The sequence below is a fragment of the Lissotriton vulgaris genome, chromosome 7, assembly GCF_964263255.1.
Source record: "Lissotriton vulgaris chromosome 7, aLisVul1.2, whole genome shotgun sequence".
Classification (NCBI taxonomy): domain Eukaryota; kingdom Metazoa; phylum Chordata; class Amphibia; order Caudata; family Salamandridae; genus Lissotriton; species Lissotriton vulgaris.
In genome coordinates, this window is record NC_141695.1 from 87,099,616 (window position 1) to 87,119,024 (window position 19,409).

General features: G+C 46.3%; 1 protein-coding gene across 6 annotated transcripts in view; it reads right to left on the minus strand.

Annotated features, from left to right (window-relative positions):
- Positions 1 to 19,409, minus strand: part of LOC147700854 (uncharacterized) — a 167,359-nt gene that overhangs the window by 47,394 nt on the left and 100,556 nt on the right. For 5 of the 6 annotated variants that reach the window (XM_086929755.1, XM_086929751.1, XM_086929750.1 and 2 more), the window contains one exon: positions 603 to 701. The exons of the other annotated variant lie outside the window; for it this stretch is intronic. In XM_086929755.1, the coding sequence (XP_086785881.1) occupies positions 603 to 701 (99 nt within the window). The remainder of the gene's footprint in view (positions 1 to 602; positions 702 to 19,409) is intronic. 6 annotated transcript variants of the gene reach the window in all.

Below are 19,409 nucleotides of genomic sequence, written 5' to 3' on the forward strand. Positions count from 1 at the left end.
AAGAACATAAACAACCGAGGTGGGAAGAGCAATGTACTACCGCGCTTGCAGTGAATCGCTGCACAGTCAACTTTTCAAAACACAAGAGCAACCCATATGTCCATGCGAACTGGGGAGTTTCATGAGAATACATATCATAAGTTTACTCTTAATACCCAGTTCGCATGGACATATGGGCTGTGGTTGATCTTGTTTTTTTTAAGTAAACGGGTCAGGACTGAGGCTCATTGGCAGGGCTGACGGTGTGGGTCTCAGTCTTCCAGTAGCAGAGAGACACAGCTGGTGCTAGCTGGAACATAAATTCAAATCCTGGGCTTTTTATTTAACAACTTAATTGCCCTTGGAGTGCGGCCTTGGTATATCTAACTTGTACAAACACGCCTGTAATGGAAGACCTGTGAGTGCCCGTGACTGGAACGGGATGTCATTACTAGCAGTTTCATTCTAAGGCTAATTAATAGTTTTGGAACCTGAAAATAATACCTCTTCTTAGCAAGCATGGGTTTAGCTGGAGAGACAACACAGGCACTGGAATGAGGAAACTCAAACTCCCCCCGTTCTCCACAGACTCCAGAGTACCCCACTCCACGGCTCTTACATACCTGAGCTGTTTACATGGCATTCTTCAGGCAGCTCTTTCAAACATGCCTTTTCTGTTAGTTTAAGGTGTGGTGAAGAAGGAGAAGCAACGTCTGGGCCACCTGATAAAAGGAAATTGGAGACACAATTAGATCTCAAGGAGTGTGACGCCATCAGAAAGGCTGAGAGGCAGATTGGTGCAGCTGCAGTCAGAGCAGAAAGGCAGCGACACAAGTCTTGGTGGCTATGGCATAAAGCTGTGTGCAAGCTTGAGTGATACAAAGTAGAGGGGGGGCAGGGGCCGCAGTGTACGTTTATTTCCCGCACACGGATTCTTGCACTGCCCCTGCACGTGTTGCACCTGTTCTGTATGACTCCTCTCACGTTTCATTACTTTAGGGAAGGTGAATTGTTGACTATTGCAATGCGATGCTGCTCGAGGCCCCAGCTGTACTACTAGATCGTCTCCAGAGAGTTCAAACAGCCGCTGCCAAACTTGCCCTCGGCTGGAATAGGAGATCCTCGGCCACAGCGGCATTGGCCGAGCTGCACTGGCTCCCTATGAAACAGCGAGTGGCTTTTAAATCACTCTGTCTCGTTTTTAAAGCATTGCACGGAGTAGGGCCCAGCTCCCTGCAATCTATGTTCACCTGGTACTTCCCAACCAGAGCCCTCCGTTCATCCACAGCTCGCCTTGTCACAGTACCAAGATTCAACAAAGTCAGGACCGGAGGGAGATCCTTCAGAGTAGCAGCCGCAAAACTGTGGAACAGCCTGCCCCTCGACATTCGCCAAACAACCGCACTTCTTCCTTTCAGAAAGCGGATCAAAACCTGGCTTTTTCCCAAACTTTAAGTCTGGTACCTCGCTCGGTTGCCCCCAATGCCTTCCACCTTAGGAGTTATTTCTACAGCGCCAGGATACCTGCAAGGTGACAGCTGCGCTATACAAATGTTTTAAATAAATAAATAAATACATTGTGGGCTGCTGTGCTGTAGATAGGTTGTGTGTGTTGGTGAGGGTTGGTGAACACCACTTTACAAAAGCCAAACCTATTGGCACAACTGGAGGGAGTGAGTACAGGGTCCAAGATACAAGGAGGGTTTGTATTTGTACACAGTATGCTTCAAAAGGGGCGCAGTATACAAAGGGGAGTTCAAGAAGCAAGCCTCCCGTGCACACACATACACGTGGAACAGCAGATACAACACAAGGGCAAGCCTCCCTGGCACACACATACAAATGGAACAGCAGATACAACATAAGGTCCCTTCCACACATACAAATGGAAAATCAGATACAACACAAGGGCAAGCCTCCCTGGCACACACATACAAATGGAACATCAGATACAACACAAGGGCAAGCCTCCCTTGCACACACATACAAATGGAACATCAGATACAACACAAGGGCAAGCCTCCCTTGCACACACATACAAATGGAACAGCAGATACAACATAAGGTCCCTTCCACACATACAAATGGAAAATCAGATACAACACAAGGGCAAGCCTCCCTGGCACACACATACAAATGGAACATCAGATACAACACAAGGGCAAGCCTCCCTTGCACACACATACAAATGGAACATCAGATACAACACAAGGGCAAGCCTCCCTTGCACACACATACAAATGGAACAGCAGATACAACACAAGGGCAAGCCTCCCTTGCACACACATACAAATGGAACAGCAGATACAACACAAGGGCAAGCCTCCCTTGCACACACATACAAATGGAACAGAAGATACAGCACAAGGGAAAGCCTCCCTTGCACACACATACAAATGGAACAGCAGATACAACACAAGGGCAAGCCTCCCTGGCACACACATACACATGGAACAGCAGTTACAACGCAAGGGCAAGCCTCCCTGGCACACACATACACATGGAACAGCAGATACAACACAAGGGCAAGCCTCCCTTGCACACATATACAAATGGAACAGCAGATACAACACAGGGGCAAGCCTCCCTTGCACACACATACAAATGGAACAGCAGATACAACACAAGGGCAAGCCTCCCTGGCACACACATACAAATGGACCAGCAGATACAACACAAGGGCAAGCCTCCCTGGCACACACATACAAATGGAACAGCAGATACAACACCAGGGCAAGCCTCCCTTGCACACACATACAAATGGAACAGCAGATACAACACAAGGGCAAGCCTCCCTTGCACACACATACAAATGGAACATCAGATACAACACAAGGGCAAGCCTCCCTTGCACACACATACAAATGGAACAGCAGATACAACACAAGGGCAAGCCTCCCTTGCACACACATACAAATGGAACAGAAGATACAACACAAGGGCAACCCTCCCTGGCACACGCATACAAATGGAACAGAAGATACAGCACAAGGGAAAGCCTCCCTTGCACACACATACAAATGGAACAGCAGATACAACACAAGGGCAAGCCTCCCTGGCACACACATACACATGGAACAGCAGATACAACGCAAGGGCAAGCCTCCCTGGCACACACATACACATGGAACAGCAGATACAACACAAGGGCAAGCCTCCCTTGCACACATATACAAATGGAACAGCGCATACAACACAGGGGCAAGCCTCCCTTGCACACACATACAAATGGAACAGCAGATACAACACAAGGGCAAGCCTCCCTGGCACACACATACAAATGGAACAGCAGATACAACACAAGGGCAAACCTCCCTTGCACACACATACAAATGGAACAGCAGATATAACACAAGGGCAAGCCTCCCGTGCACACACATACAAATGGAACAGCAGATACAACACAAGGGCAAGCCACCCTGACACACATATACATGTGGAACAGCAGATACAACACAAGGGCAAGCCTCCCTTGCACACACATACAAATGGAACAGCAGATACAACACAAGGGCAAGCCTCCCGTGCACACACATACAAATGGAACAGCAGATACAACACAAGGGCAAGCCTCCCTGACACACATATACAAATGGAACAGCAGATACAACACAGGGGCAAGCCTCCCTTGCACACACATACACGTGGAACAGCAGATACAACACAAGGGCAAGCCTCCCTTGCACACACATACAAATGGAACAGCAGATACAACACAAGGGCAAGCCTCCCTTGCACACACATACAAATGGAACAGCAGATACAACACAAGGCAAGCCTCCCTTGCACACACATACAAATGGAACAGCAGATACAATACAAGGGCAAGCCTCCCTTGCACACACATACAAATGGAACAGCAGATACAACACAGGGGCAAGCCTCCCTTGCACACACATACAAATGGAACAGCAGATACAACACAAGGGCAAGCCTCCCTTGCACACACATACAAATGGAACAGCAGATACAACACAAGGGCAAGCCTCCCTGACACACATATACATGTGGAACAGCAGATACAACACAAGGGCAAGCCTCCCTGGCACACACATACAAATGGAACAGCAGATACAACACAAGGGCAAGCCTCCCTTGCACACACATACACATGGAACAGCAGATGCAACACAAGGGCAAGCCTCTGAGGTTCCGTGACGGTTCCGTGACGACTTGAACCCGTGTTTTCAAGTTTGTCGGAAATACATAAAATTAGTATCAGCGAACCGCAAATGATCCATTTAGTATATCCTAGTGTTTTCGCTACGCTACGAGCAAGAGCACTCCTTCCACTGACACATTTCTGATATACACACGGCATCCATCTTAAGATCATGGCCGCCATTTTGTGGTTCCTTGCCCTCACATATGCAATAGCCTCTGATCATTTCATTCACTTCACTTTGATTAAGGACACGTAGCCTTAGCCGGAGATTCACCTCTTACGTGACACGTGCACCTTAAACCAGATCACGCTGAAGCTGCATGACTCGACAAAGGCTGCCTCCTCTGCCCGAGGCCAGCCCACCTGAACTGGTTTTCCTGTCCATTGTACCTGATCATGATTAGGCGGCCGAAGCCGGTAGCCTTGCCCATTTACAACCCACAAACATCTCTTATCCCGCTTTTCTATCTTCTGCACCTGGCTCTGCTCCTTTCCTTCTGGGCCTTTATTAGGGGGAGGTAACGAACTTTACGATGAGGCGGTCCGGGTCTTGAATGCAATATTGACAAGGGATTGTGATGGACTGGTGGGAACCCCTCTTCGTGATGTTTGGTATCAGATATTATCGACAGTTCCTGTGTAACGCCAAATATTTATTGTTTAGAGACACAAAGGTTTGGGAATGTACCGACATGTGAAATATTTGCCTAGAGCACAATTTTTAGTATATAAGGAGCAACCCACTTTGTACAAATCGAACAGTCTCCTAGATTCTGCCCGTGTGTAGATTCTGTGACTTCTGTGTCCCTGCAGTAATAAACCTTTGGTCTTTGACGCCACCATCGAGAAGCCCGTGTTTCTGTTCATTTGTGCACCAAGGCAGGTGGGACTCCGGGGTCTTTGGGTGTTGTACCCTGACACCTCTGGACGGAACCAAAAAGTCCAGAACTCCAATTGGCGCCCAACGTGGGGCGACGTCATTCGGTACCGGTCCAAAAGCCTGAAGAGTTCGAGAAGCTTCGTGTGAAGATTCCTGAGGGAGGCGCCCCACTTCATCGATCCCGGCATATCGCAAAAGTGGCCCTGAAGTTCTCTTCCACGAGGGTTCCCGTTCAGGACGGCTGCAGTGGGCCGTTGCCTTGACCGTCGCCCTGTCTTGGACCCGAAGTGGTGCAGTCCTTAGTACGGCGAAACGTGACGGGTTTCTCCTTGGTGACGTCTTCAGTGCCTCAGTTAAGTATTTAGTGATAGCTAGCTGGTTATTTTTTTGTGAGGATTGTTAAAAATCCTTGATCGGTTCTTGGTTTGGTTTGGTTTTGTAAGATTATCACTAGTTGTTCTGGTTACGATAATCTATTTGGTTCAGTTTTGGGTATCGATACATCAGTTCGTTTTGGTAGGCCTAAGTTCTTGGTTCAAGTGCACAATTTGTTTCGTGTTTTGTTTGTTTTGTGTTCCGGACTGAAAATGGTAAGTCGGAAAATGTTGTCTTGTTTTAGTTGCAACAGTGACTCACAATTAGAGGATTCCTGTCTGGTTCCTCCGATTGGGACTCCCCTATATGACCTATATTGCAAGTATGGTGTGGGTCCTATAACTTATAATGAGATATGGGTCCGTTATTGTAAGAAGGATGGTGTCCTTAGTTGGCCACTGCATGGTAGTTTTGAACAAGAGATTCTCGACAATTTAGAAGAGAAATTGTTTAGGAAGAAAGCCCGGCCGGCAATGTTTGACTCTTTTCGTTATTGGCGGAAAGAATCCAAACAGAGAGAAATGAAAAGGTTGAAAAAAGAGCAAAAAGAACTAGAAGAGTTAACTCTAGAGCAAGCGACTAAGCAGTTGCAGGCTAACGAGTGTGAGAAAGCCATAGATGTAGCCATTAGAGAGCGTAACTTAGCGATTGACAAGTGCTATCCTGCCTTGCCATCGAAAATGGCTAAGATACTGGAGGATTCCGAAAACGATCCTCTGCTATCTTATCTGTTACGGTCGCCTCCACCGTATGCACAAGGTGCTACGGCTCCACTTATACCGAATGTTCAATTACCGGTTGCTGGACAACCTGGTGTTCTTGTTCCTCAGAATCAAGTTCCTATACCTCCTGTGGTGAATGTAAATGTTCCTACAGCTCCTCCTCTTCCTGCACTGCCCGCTCCTATACCTACCACTGTACCTATTGGTCCTCAAACTATTTTCCTCGATACTCCTACTGTTTCGTCATCTATTCCTACCTCTACTGCGTTCTCTATGTCTGCGAGTGTACTAACTCCACTTTCTGTTCGTCGAAGAATTACTGATTCTGTTACTAATATGCTGTCTCCTATATATAAAACCTTGATTAAGACTCCTACTCCTGACTCTGTTCAGAGACGGAGTCAGCTTCCAAGTACTGAGGAACGGGGAGTTTTAGACTCCACAGCTCTCAGATGGATTACAAAAGTTAGAAGATATAGTACGAAAGATGTGTTAGAGACATTTATGCAATGGGGAGAGCCAACACAGCGATACGTCTTCGACGAGATGTGCTCGTTGTTGCGTGAGGAAATAGAAGAAGACGATGTCGAATCAGATTTGGAAGATTTAATTAAGATTCAAAAAGAGTTTGCTGCTGGAATGATAGTGGGCGATAATATAAAGGAAGCGATGGAACTCATTTTGAGTTTTAGGAATGATCCATCTCTTCGTTCGCCGAGAGATTTAGAGAAAGGTAGAATGAAGCTAAGTCGCCAATATCCTATGAGGGAAGTTCCTCCAATTTGGCGCGAAGCAGTACAACGTGATGATAATGCGGGAATTGCAGCTGCTCCAGCACAGTTCCAAAGAGTATGGATACATATTCCGTGGAAGCGAGCAGAAGTGTTAGCAGTGAAACAGGCCTTGCCAGATCCACGTAAGAATCCAGCCGGATATTACAAGGAATTGACACAGACAGTTGAGGCTTGTATAATGAACTTAGCCGACATTGATATGTTGTTTGGTAATGTAGTTCCACAACCAGTGTGGGCTAAAATTCGTAGAGAGGATCATCAGGCTGCTTTAGGTGGTGATTGGGCAGCTATCACTGCAGCAGATGCTCAACAAATAGGTGGTGCGAAACCCGAACCCCTAATTGCTAATCTTCCTGGCAGAATAATAGATTTAATGAAGACTCTGATGCCAGCATTGCGTGTTAATTGGGATAAATTATCCGCATGCAAGCAGAAGAAAGACGAAAGTGTCTCCGACTTCTTCACAAGGTTCGAAGAGACTTTTGTGGACCATAGTGGTCAGGATATGAGCACTGAAGGAGGACAGAGATTGTTTGTCGATAAATTTGTGCATAATTTGTTACCCGAATTATGCAATAAATTGAAAGACTCAGAAAGTGCGTGGGCTGTATCTACGACAGCGCAAATACTTGCGACTGCACAGTACTATGAAAATAGGGATAAAGAGGAAAAGGAGAAATCAGAGAAGAAAACGAAAGATTTAAAGACTAAAGTTCTTTTACAGCAGGCGTATCCGCCTCGCACGAATCAGACTAATATGCAACAGAATTCGTATCAAAAGACAGATTATAATTCGACCAGGCCTCAATACCAGTGGAATCAGTGTGCGTACTGTAAGAAAGAGGGTCACTATAAAAATGATTGTCAGATTTTAGCGCAAAATAATGCGGCAGCAGCTCAGAGAGGTCGTGGTGGTTTTGCACAGAATTCTAGAGGACGAGGACGAGGTGCTATGCCTCCACAAACTAATGATCGTCCTTCTAATCACTTTGATCAGCGAAATGTACAGTCAGCTCAACAGAATAGATCTCAGCAATATCTTGTTGAGGATTATTGTGAAGTTGAAGAGGGATTTCAACAAAATGGGTACTAGGACAGCCATAGACAGAGAGAGGGAGTAGTATCAGTTCCAGTGGATCAGAGTGGGCCTTATGTCGCAGTAGCAACATCAGGTGTAGTCGAACCGTTTCTGTTGGATACTGGTGCCGCGAAAAGTTCTATCATGCATGCGAAACTCCCTGGCGCACCTTTGTCTGGCTCAACAAATGTTTCCGTAGGTTTTTCAGGCGCCCCTGTGTACAACCCGATATCTGGTCCTTTGTCTATTTCTGTTGGACCGTGTCAATTGAAAGCACCCTTAATTTTGACGACAGGTTGTAATGAAAATCTGCTTGGTTTAGATTTGTTAAAACGACTATATGCGACATTGTACTGTTCTCCGGAAGGAGTACAGCTTACTTTGGGTAAAAGACTCACCTCTCCGATGTACTTGTCAATGGACAAACTCCCGCCGGAGCTACGTTCACTCCCTGATTCTCTTTGGGCGACTGGTCCCAATGATGTAGGTCTACTAGAGATTCCACCGTATGTAGTAACTTTGAAAGCGAATGTGAAATTTCCAAGAATTCCTCAATATAAAATATCGAATGAAGGTGAGCGTGCACTCTTATTGATTGTGCAAGATTTGATTAAGAAAGGTGTGGTTGAAGAAACGCGAGGAAATGTTTGTAATAGTCCTGTATTGCCGATTTTGAAACGAACAGATCCTACAAAGCCTCCAGTCTATAGGTTTGTCATAGACCTTAGAGAAGTTAATAAGATTGTAATTCCGCAGTTTCCTGTAGTGCCAGACATTACTGCTTTGTTAACATTGATTCCTGCTACAGCTACATGGTTCTCAGTCATCGACTTGAAGAATGCCTTTTTCAGCATTCCGATAGCCGAGGAAAGCAGAGATATTTTTGGCTTCTGTTTAGGAGATCGCAGTTTCAGATTTAAACGCGCTCCACAAGGCTATTGTGAAAGTCCATCCATTTACAGTCAAGCTTTAAAAAGTCAGCTAGATTCTTTTGTCCTTCCTCCAGGTTCTGCCCTAGTACAGTACGTAGATGATCTTTTGGTGGCTGCCGATGACAAGGAAACTTGCAAAGCAGCTACAATTTCACTATTGCATCATTTGTCTAATTTGAATCATAAGGTGTCACCTTCCAAAATGCAATATTGCTGCCAAGAAGTAACCTACCTAGGTCATCTCTTGTCAAAGGAGGGAAGGAAGTTGACCCCAGAAAGAATAAAAGCAATTATGCAAATGAGTGTTCCACGCACACAAAGGGAAGTACGTGCCTTTCTAGGTATTACCTCTTACTGTAGGCAATGGATTCCAAATTTTTCACTTTTAGCAAAACCGTTGGTAGCTTTGACTGGGAAAAATGTTCCGAGTCCGGTGCCATGGTCTGATGAATGTCAAGAGAGTTTTGCTGAATTACGAAAAGCTTTGTGTTCAGCTCCTGTATTGGGCACACCTGATTACAGTAAGCCATTCACGCTCTACGTTCACGAAAGAGAAGGTTGCGCGTTGAGTGTCTTGACACAGAAGTTTGGTGATAAACAACGCCCTTGTGCGTATTTCTCATCAACATTAGATCCGGTAGCTAGAGCATTGCCTAGTTGTTTGAGGGCTACAGCGGCAGCTGCAGCTTCCATTCGACAATCTGCTGGTTTGGTGATGAACAATATGCTAGTGGTCATGGTTCCTCATGCAGTGGACACACTCATGAACCGAACGAAGACACAACACCTTACTAGTGCGAGATTATCTGGTTACGAGCTGACGTTATTAGCGAGTCATATTCAGATCAAAAGATGCAATGTATTGAACCCAGCAACATTGTTGCCGACTGATCAAGAGTCGAGTGATTCTGAGCCACATGACTGTTATTTCAAAACGGAAGAAGAGACAAAAGGTCGTATCGACTTGAGAGATACTCCTCTATCCGACCCAGATGGTACGCTGTATGTGGACGGGTCATGTTTTAAATTGGGGAATGGTGATGTGACTGCTGCCTACGCGGTAACGACTTTGAAGACGATTGTGGAGACTGCAAGAGTGAGTCAGAATTCTGCCCAAGCTGCAGAGTTAATAGCTCTTACGAGAGCGTGTGTTTTAGCTGAGGGAAAGAGAGTGAATGTGTTTACAGATAGTCAGTACGCATTTGGCGTGGCCCATAGTTTTGGCCGGTTGTGGAGAGAAAGGGGTTTCATTACGTCCCATGGGACTAAGATTCAACATGGTCAGCTAGTTAACGACTTGTTAGAATCTCTAACCTTACCGACTGAAGTTGCGATTGTGAAGTGCAGTGCTCATAAAGCAATCACGGATGATGTTGGTCGGGGAAATGCCTTTGCTGATGAAACCGCTAAACAGACAGCTAGAGACATGATGAGTAGAATGTATGTTGCTACGTCTGCAAGATGGATTGCTGAGTCTGGAATGTGTGAGGACACAATGGAAAGTGTGAAAGAGATTCAGAAAGAAGCGACTGAGGAAGAGAAACGCGTATGGAGAGAAAGTACGGGCAAATTGGACTCGAATGGATGTTGGATCGATTTGACAGAACAGCAGCGTTGGATGTTGCCTGATGCGTATGTGCTTGCAGTAGTGACGATGGCGCATGGAGTGGCGCACATAAGTTCTAAAGGGATATGTAAGATGTTAGCTCCGGTTTGGAAGAATGAGGGAATCAGTAAGTGTGCAGAGAGAGTGGTGAAAAATTGTATGGTGTGCTTGATGCATAATCCTGGCAAGGGAACTCCAACTCCAGCTGGTCATTTCGCTCCTCCTTCCTGTCCCTTTGAAGTAATACAGTTAGACTTCATTCACATGGAACGCTGCAACAATTTAAAATACGTCCTGGTGGTGGTTTGTGCTTTTTCCAGGTGGATAGAAGCATACCCACTAAAGGACAACACTGCTTTATCAACTGCCAAAATTCTTCTCAAAGAATTTTTCCCTAGGTTTGGAATGCCACGGATTGTATGGTCAGATAACGGAAGTGAGTTTATAGGGAAAGTTATGCAGAGTGTGTGTGCTGGTCTAGGATTGAAACAAAAATTTCATAGTGCGAACCATCCCCAGTCTGCTGGTTTAGTTGAGGGTTACAATGGCACCCTCAAGCTTAAAATAGCCAAAATTCAAGCATCCACAGGTTTGGCTTGGCCAGACGCACTTCCTTTGGCCTTGTTATCAACGAGAGCAACAGTGCATTCTAGAATAGGGCTTTCTCCATATGAGATTGTATTTGGCCGCCCGGCAAATGTCTGGGGTGTGCCAAGGCCTAAACAATTCTGCTCCATTGAATATCCTATGTTGATAGACTATCTTTACGACTTGACTGCTAAATTAAGTCTTATTCATCAACAGGTCTTTGATGCTTTGCCAAAACCTCCGGAGAGTCCAGGGCATCAGCTGAAACCCGGCGACCACGTGGTGGTCAGAAATTTTGCGAGGACAAAGAATCTTCAGCCTCGCTACATCGGCCCCTTCCAAATCCTGCTGGCGACGAGGACAGCTGTACGTGTTGCTGGTCGCAAGCACTGGATCCACGCTTCTCACGTAAAGCGTGTTCCACTGCCGCTGCCCTACGACGACTGGGTGAAGAAGGGAATTGGTGCCTCCGAAGCTGAAACAACTCCGAAATTTGTCCCTTTCAGCGATGCCGATTTGATTTCTGACACTTTGAAACGTGACTCTCCTCTTGAAAAGACTGCTTTGAACATTGAAAATTTGTCTCCAGCATCAGAAGAAACTTTGCCATCTGCGAACGTAAACTCTGCAACAGCTGCTAGTGATACACTATTCTCCGATCAAACAGTACCAGCGAAGCAGAAATACAACCTTAGAAGCCATAAAAAGGACAAATAAAGCAGGCAACTGCATATTGTGATTTTGATATTTATATACATTGGACTTTTTTGCTTTTCAGCCAGGAAGTTTGCTATTGTTTATTGTTTTTAATAAATTGCCTTGCCGTCTGGGTAGCCGTAGGGTCGTGGCTGTGTGCCTAGTTTGAATTTGCAGGGGTCTGACACAAGGTCGATCTTTCTGTTAGTACTGGGAACTCCCAGGGCTGACAGAGGCATTTTCATCTACGTACACATCATCAGTGGTCGCGAGCGGATTGTAGAAGATGGAACTTCCTGCGCTGCAACGAGAAAATGTGATTTACGTTCGCAGAAACAGACTAAATAGAATTCTTCATAGCAAATGTTTCTTGATGCAATGTGCCATTACATCTTTGATTGTTTTAGCAACACTGGTGGGTGGAATTGTCTTTAGCATAAAATTGATTTTTGTGCCAGTATCTACAGTACCTCCCCTTGATCCTGCTATTTCTACTGTTTCTTCTATACACTCTTTTCACTCGTTTCCGGAACATGAGCAAGCTCGACGCTCAGAATTCATTAATAATACTTTTGTACAGCTCTTGCACCAACACCAACTGGTAGTTAACACGACAGACTGTTGGGTGTGTGGCTTGATACCCCACACTATGGATAAAGGTATTCCCTATCTGGTTTTGCCTTTCAGCTACAATGGATCATTTCAGGCCCTTCAAACCATCTTTGCTTATGCTCTTGAGACCTATCCTCCACGTCCACCACGTTCCACTAAATATAACTCTGCCAACAAAGCTTTAGTCCAGGGAATTATTGACATGGTCAAAGACGTCAATAATACTCCATCATACCCTAGAGACGAATTGCGAGTATATTTAAGTTGGAATACTTCAGAGTATCGCCTTAGTTTAGGAGAAAGCAAGCGTAAAAGCTCAACTCCAATCTGGGTCGTACCTCACCGAGGTCAGGTCTGTTTGCAAGGTAATGGGAGAAATCCGAGAGCTCAGCTAGGGAGGAGTGGGTGCGTAGAGACTTATGTGTTTCCGGCTAACTCTTCCCCTGCCTTTCTTACTGCTAGGGGTACCTATTTCATTTGTCGAGACAGAGCTTATACATGGTTGCCTGCCGACTTCTCAGGATCATGTTATATTGCTCGATTATTGCCTCCGACATACACTGCTTCACCTGATTACCACAGAACAAGAGTAGCGAGAGGTGTCTTCAGCAAGGAAGATACAGCTGGTCAGGAAGCTGGAGACTTCTTCAAAGGCTTCCTTCCGTTCTGGGGGCCTATGGCCAATAGTAGAAACATACGTCAGCTAACACGGGTAGTTGAATCTACTATTACCGAAACTGCTGGTGCCCTTAGCAATCTGACAGCTGAGCTTCAGGCGGATAGGCTCATGACATTGCAGAACCGTATGGTTCTAGATGTTATACTTGCAGATCGAGGTGGGGTATGCAGAATGATCCAATCGAGCTGCTGTGTCTTTATTCCTAATAATGCTCCAACAGTTTACGAGGCGATCTCTAAGTTGCACAAGATTTCGGACTCCATACATGTAGATGAGGGAAACTGGTCCTTTATGGAGTGGGTTTGGACTCTGATCTCAGCGTGGGGATGGAAGGTTCTAATGGTCATTGGTGTCATCTTAATATTACTATTCTCATGTTGTCTGATTATCCAGTGTGGTCCTGCTCTGTGTAGTCTTTGTGCTACAACCTGTTTTAGGAAACCACCTGCGTTTGGAGAAAAGACACGAGAAAGGATGATGATACAACAGCATGTCACTGACCTGATGAGCATAGAACTAGATTCAGACATAGATTGAGTAATTGCCTATGTAAGGGCAAAAGGAGGGTCTGAGGTTCCGTGACGGTTCCGTGACGACTTGAACCCGTGTTTTCAAGTTTGTCGGAAATACATAAAATTAGTATCAGCGAACCGCAAATGATCCATTTAGTATATCCTAGTGTTTTCGCTACGCTACGAGCAAGAGCACTCCTTCCACTGACACATTTCTGATATACACACGGCATCCATCTTAAGATCATGGCCGCCATTTTGTGGTTCCTTGCCCTCACATATGCAATAGCCTCTGATCATTTCATTCACTTCACTTTGATTAAGGACACGTAGCCTTAGCCGGAGATTCACCTCTTACGTGACACGTGCACCTTAAACCAGATCACGCTGAAGCTGCATGACTCGACAAAGGCTGCCTCCTCTGCCCGAGGCCAGCCCACCTGAACTGGTTTTCCTGTCCATTGTACCTGATCATGATTAGGCGGCCGAAGCCGGTAGCCTTGCCCATTTACAACCCACAAACATCTCTTATCCCGCTTTTCTATCTTCTGCACCTGGCTCTGCTCCTTTCCTTCTGGGCCTTTATTAGGGGGAGGTAACGAACTTTACGATGAGGCGGTCCGGGTCTTGAATGCAATATTGACAAGGGATTGTGATGGACTGGTGGGAACCCCTCTTCGTGATGTTTGGTATCAGATATTATCGACAGTTCCTGTGTAACGCCAAATATTTATTGTTTAGAGACACAAAGGTTTGGGAATGTACCGACATGTGAAATATTTGCCTAGAGCACAATTTTTAGTATATAAGGAGCAACCCACTTTGTACAAATCGAACAGTCTCCTAGATTCTGCCCGTGTGTAGATTCTGTGACTTCTGTGTCCCTGCAGTAATAAACCTTTGGTCTTTGACGCCACCATCGAGAAGCCCGTGTTTCTGTTCATTTGTGCACCAAGGCAGGTGGGACTCCGGGGTCTTTGGGTGTTGTACCCTGACACCTCTGGACGGAACCAAAAAGTCCAGAACTCCACCTCCCTTGCACACACATACAAATGGAACAGCAGATACAACACAAGGACAAGCCTCCCATGCACACACATACAAATGGAACAGTAGATACAACACAAGGGCAAGCCTCCCATGCACACACATACAAATGGAACAGCAGATACAACACAAGGGCAAGCCTCCCTGGCACACACATACAAATGGAACAGCAGATACAACACAAGGGCAAGCCTCCCTGGCACACACATACACATGTAACAGAAGATACAACACAAGGGCGAGCCTCCCTGGCACACACATACAAATGGAACAGCAGATACAACACAAGGTCCCTTCCACACATACAAATGGAACAGCAGATACAACACAAGGGCAAGCCTCCCTTGCACACACATACAAATGGAACAACAGATACAACACAAGGTCCCTTCCACACATACAAATGGAACATCAGATACAACACAAGGGCAAGCCTCCCTTGCACACACATACAAATGGAACAGAAGATACAACACAAGGGCAAGCCTCCCTGGCACACACATACAAATGGAACAGTAGATACAACACAAGGGCAAGCCTCCCTTGCACACACATACAAATGGAACAGTAGATACAACACAAGGGCAAGCCTCTCTTGCACACACATACAACACAAGGGCAAGCCTCCCTGGCACACACATACAAATGAAACAGCAGATACAACACAAGGTCCCTTCCACACATACAAATGGAACATCAGATACAACACAAGGGCAAGCCTCCCGTGCACACACATACACGAGCAACAGCAGATACAACACAAGGGCAAGCCTCCCTGGCACACACATACAAATGGAACAGCACATACAACACAATGGCAAGCCTCCCTTGCACACACATACAAATGGAACAGCAGATACAACACAAGGGCAAGCCTCCCTGGCACACACATACAAATGGAACAGCAGATACAACACAAGGGCAAGCCTCCCTGGCACACACATACAAATGGAACAGCAGATACAACACAAGGTCCCTTCCACACATACAAATGGAACATCAGATACAACACAAGGGCAAGCCTCCCTGGCACACACATACAAATGGAACAGCAGATACAACACAAGGGCAAGCCTCCCTGGCACACACATACAAATGGAACAGCAGATACAACACAAGGGCAAGCCTCCCGTGCACACACATACAAATGGAACAGCAGATACAACACAAGGGAAAGCCTCCCTGGCACACACATACAAATGGAACAGCAGATACAACACAAGGGCAAGCCTCCCTTGCAAACACATACAAATGGAACAGCAGATACAACACAAGGGAAAGCCTCCCTTGCACACACATACAAATGGAACAGCAGATACAACACAAGGGCAAGCCTCCCTTGCACACACATACAAATGGAACAACAGATACAACACAAGGGCAAGCATCCCTGGCACACACATACAAATGGAACAGCAGATACAACACAAGGGCAAGTCTCCCTTGCACACACATACAAATGGAACAGTAGATACAACGCAAGGGCAAGTCTCCCTTGCACACATATACAAATGGAACAGCAGATACAACATAAGGTCCCTTCCACACATACAAATGGAACATCAGATACAACACAAGGGCAAGCCTCCCTGGCACACACATACAAATGGACCAGCAGATACAACACAAGGGCAAGCCTCCCTGGCACACACATACAAATGGAACAGCAGATACAACACCAGGGCAAGCCTCCCTTGCACACACATACAAATGGAACAGCAGATACAAAACAAGGGCAAGCCTCCCTTGCACACACATACAAATGGAACAGCAGATACAACACAAGGGCAAGCCTCCCTGGCACACACATACAAATGGACCAGCAGATACAACACAAGGGCAAGCCTCCCTGGCACACACATACAAATGGAACAGCAGATACAACACCAGGGCAAGCCTCCCTTGCACACACATACAAATGGAACAGCAGATACAAAACAAGGGCAAGCCTCCCTTGCACACACATACAAATGGAACATCAGATACAACACAAGGGCAAGCCTCCCTTGCACACACATACAAATGGAACAGCAGATACAACACAAGGGCAAGCCTCCCTTGCACACACATACAAATGGAACAGAAGATACAACACAAGGGCAACCCTCCCTGGCACACGCATACAAATGGAACAGAAGATACAGCACAAGGGAAAGCCTCCCTTGCACACACATACAAATGGAACAGCAGATACAACACAAGGGCAAGCCTCCCTGGCACACACATACACATGGAACAGCAGATACAACGCAAGGGCAAGCCTCCCTGGCACACACATACACATGGAACAGCAGATACAACACAAGGGCAAGCCTCCCTTGCACACATATACAAATGGAACAGCAGATACAACACAGGGGCAAGCCTCCCTTGCACACACATACAAATGGAACAGCAGATACAACACAAGGGCAAGCCTCCCTGGCACACACATACAAATGGAACAGCAGATACAACACAAGGGCAAACCTCCCTTGCACACACATACAAATGGAACAGCAGATATAACACAAGGGCAAGCCTCCCGTGCACACACATTCAAATGGAACAGCAGATACAACACAAGGGCAAGCCACCCTGACACACATATACATGTGGAACAGCAGATACAACACAAGGGCAAGCCTCCCTTGCACACACATACAAATGGAACAGCAGATACAACACAAGGGCAAGCCTCCCGTGCACACACATACAAATGGAACAGCAGATACAACACAAGGGCAAGCCTCCCTGACACACATATACAAATGGAACAGCAGATACAACACAGGGGCAAGCCTGCCTTGCACACACATACACGTGGAACAGCAGATACAACACAAGGGCAAGCCTCCCTTGCACACACATACAAATGGAACAGCAGATACAACACAAGGGCAAGCCTCCCTTGCACACACATACAAATGGAACAGCAGATACAACACAAGGCAAGCCTCCCTTGCACACACATACAAATGGAACAGCAGATACAATACAAGGGCAAGCCTCCCTTGCACACACATACAAATGGAACAGCAGATACAACACAGGGGCAAGCCTCCCTTGCACACACATACAAATGGAACAGCAGATACAACACAAGGGCAAGCCTCCCTGACACACATATACATGTGGAACAGCAGATACAACACAAGGGCAAGCCTCCCTGGCACACACATACAAATGGAACAGCAGATACAACACAAGGGCAAGCCTCCCTTGCACACACATACAAATGGAACAGCAGATACAACACAAGGGCAAGCCTCCCTGACACACATATACATGTGGAACAGCAGATACAACACAAGGGCAAGCCTCCCTGGCACACACATACAAATGGAACAGCAGATACAACACAAGGGCAAGCCTCCCTTGCACACACATACACATGGAACAGCAGATGCAACACAAGGGCAAGCCTCCCTTGCACACACATACAAATGGAACAGCAGATACAACACAAGGACAAGCCTCCCATGCACACACATACAAATGGAACAGTAGATACAACACAAGGGCAAGCCTCCCATGCACACACATACAAATGGAACAGCAGATACAACACAAGGGCAAGCCTCCCTGGCACACACATACAAATGGAACAGCAGATACAACACAAGGGCTAGCCTCCCTGGCACACACATACACATGGAACAGAAGATACAACACAAGGGCAAGCCTCCCTGGCACACACATACAAATGGAACAGCAGATACAACACAAGGTCCCTTCCACACATACAAATGGAACAGCAGATACAACACAAGGGCAAGCCTCCCTTGCACACACATACAAATGGAACAACAGATACAACACAAGGTCCCTTCCACACATACAAATGGAACATCAGATACAACACAAGGGCAAGCCTCCCTTGCACACACATACAAATGGAACAGAAGATACAACACAAGGGCAAGCCTCCCTGGCACACACATACAAATGGAACAGTAGATACAACACAAGGGCAAGCCTCCCTTGCACACACATACAAATGGAACAGTAGATACAACACAAGGGCAAGCCTCTCTTGCACACACATACAACACAAGGGCAAGCCTCCCTGGCACACACATACAAATGAAACAGCAGATACAACACAAGGTCCCTTCCACACATACAAATGGAACATCAGATACAACACAAGGGCAAGCCTCCCGTGCACACACATACACGAGCAACAGCAGATACAACACAAGGGCAAGCCTCCCTGGCACACACATACAAATGGAACAGCACATACAACACAAGGGAAAGCCTCCCTTGCACACACATACAAATGGAACAGCAGATACAACACAAGGGCAAGCCTCCCTTGCACACACATACAAATGGAACAGCAGATACAACACAAGGGCAAGCCTCCCTGGCACACACATACAAATGGAACAGCAGATACAACACAAGGGCAAGCCTCCCTGGCACACACATACAAATGGAAAAGCAGATACAACACAAGGTCCCTTCCACACATACAAATGGAACATCAGATACAACACAAGGGCAAGCCTCCCGTGCACACACATACAAATGGAACAGCAGATACAACACAAGGGAAAGCCTCCCTGGCACACACATACAAATGGAACAGCAGATACAACACAAGGCAAGCCTCCCTTGCACACACATAGAAATGGAACAGCAGATACAACACAAGGGCAAGCCTCCCTTGCACACACATACAAATGGAACAGCAGATACAACACAAGGGAAAGCCTCCCTTGCACACACATACAAATGGAACAGCAGATACAACACA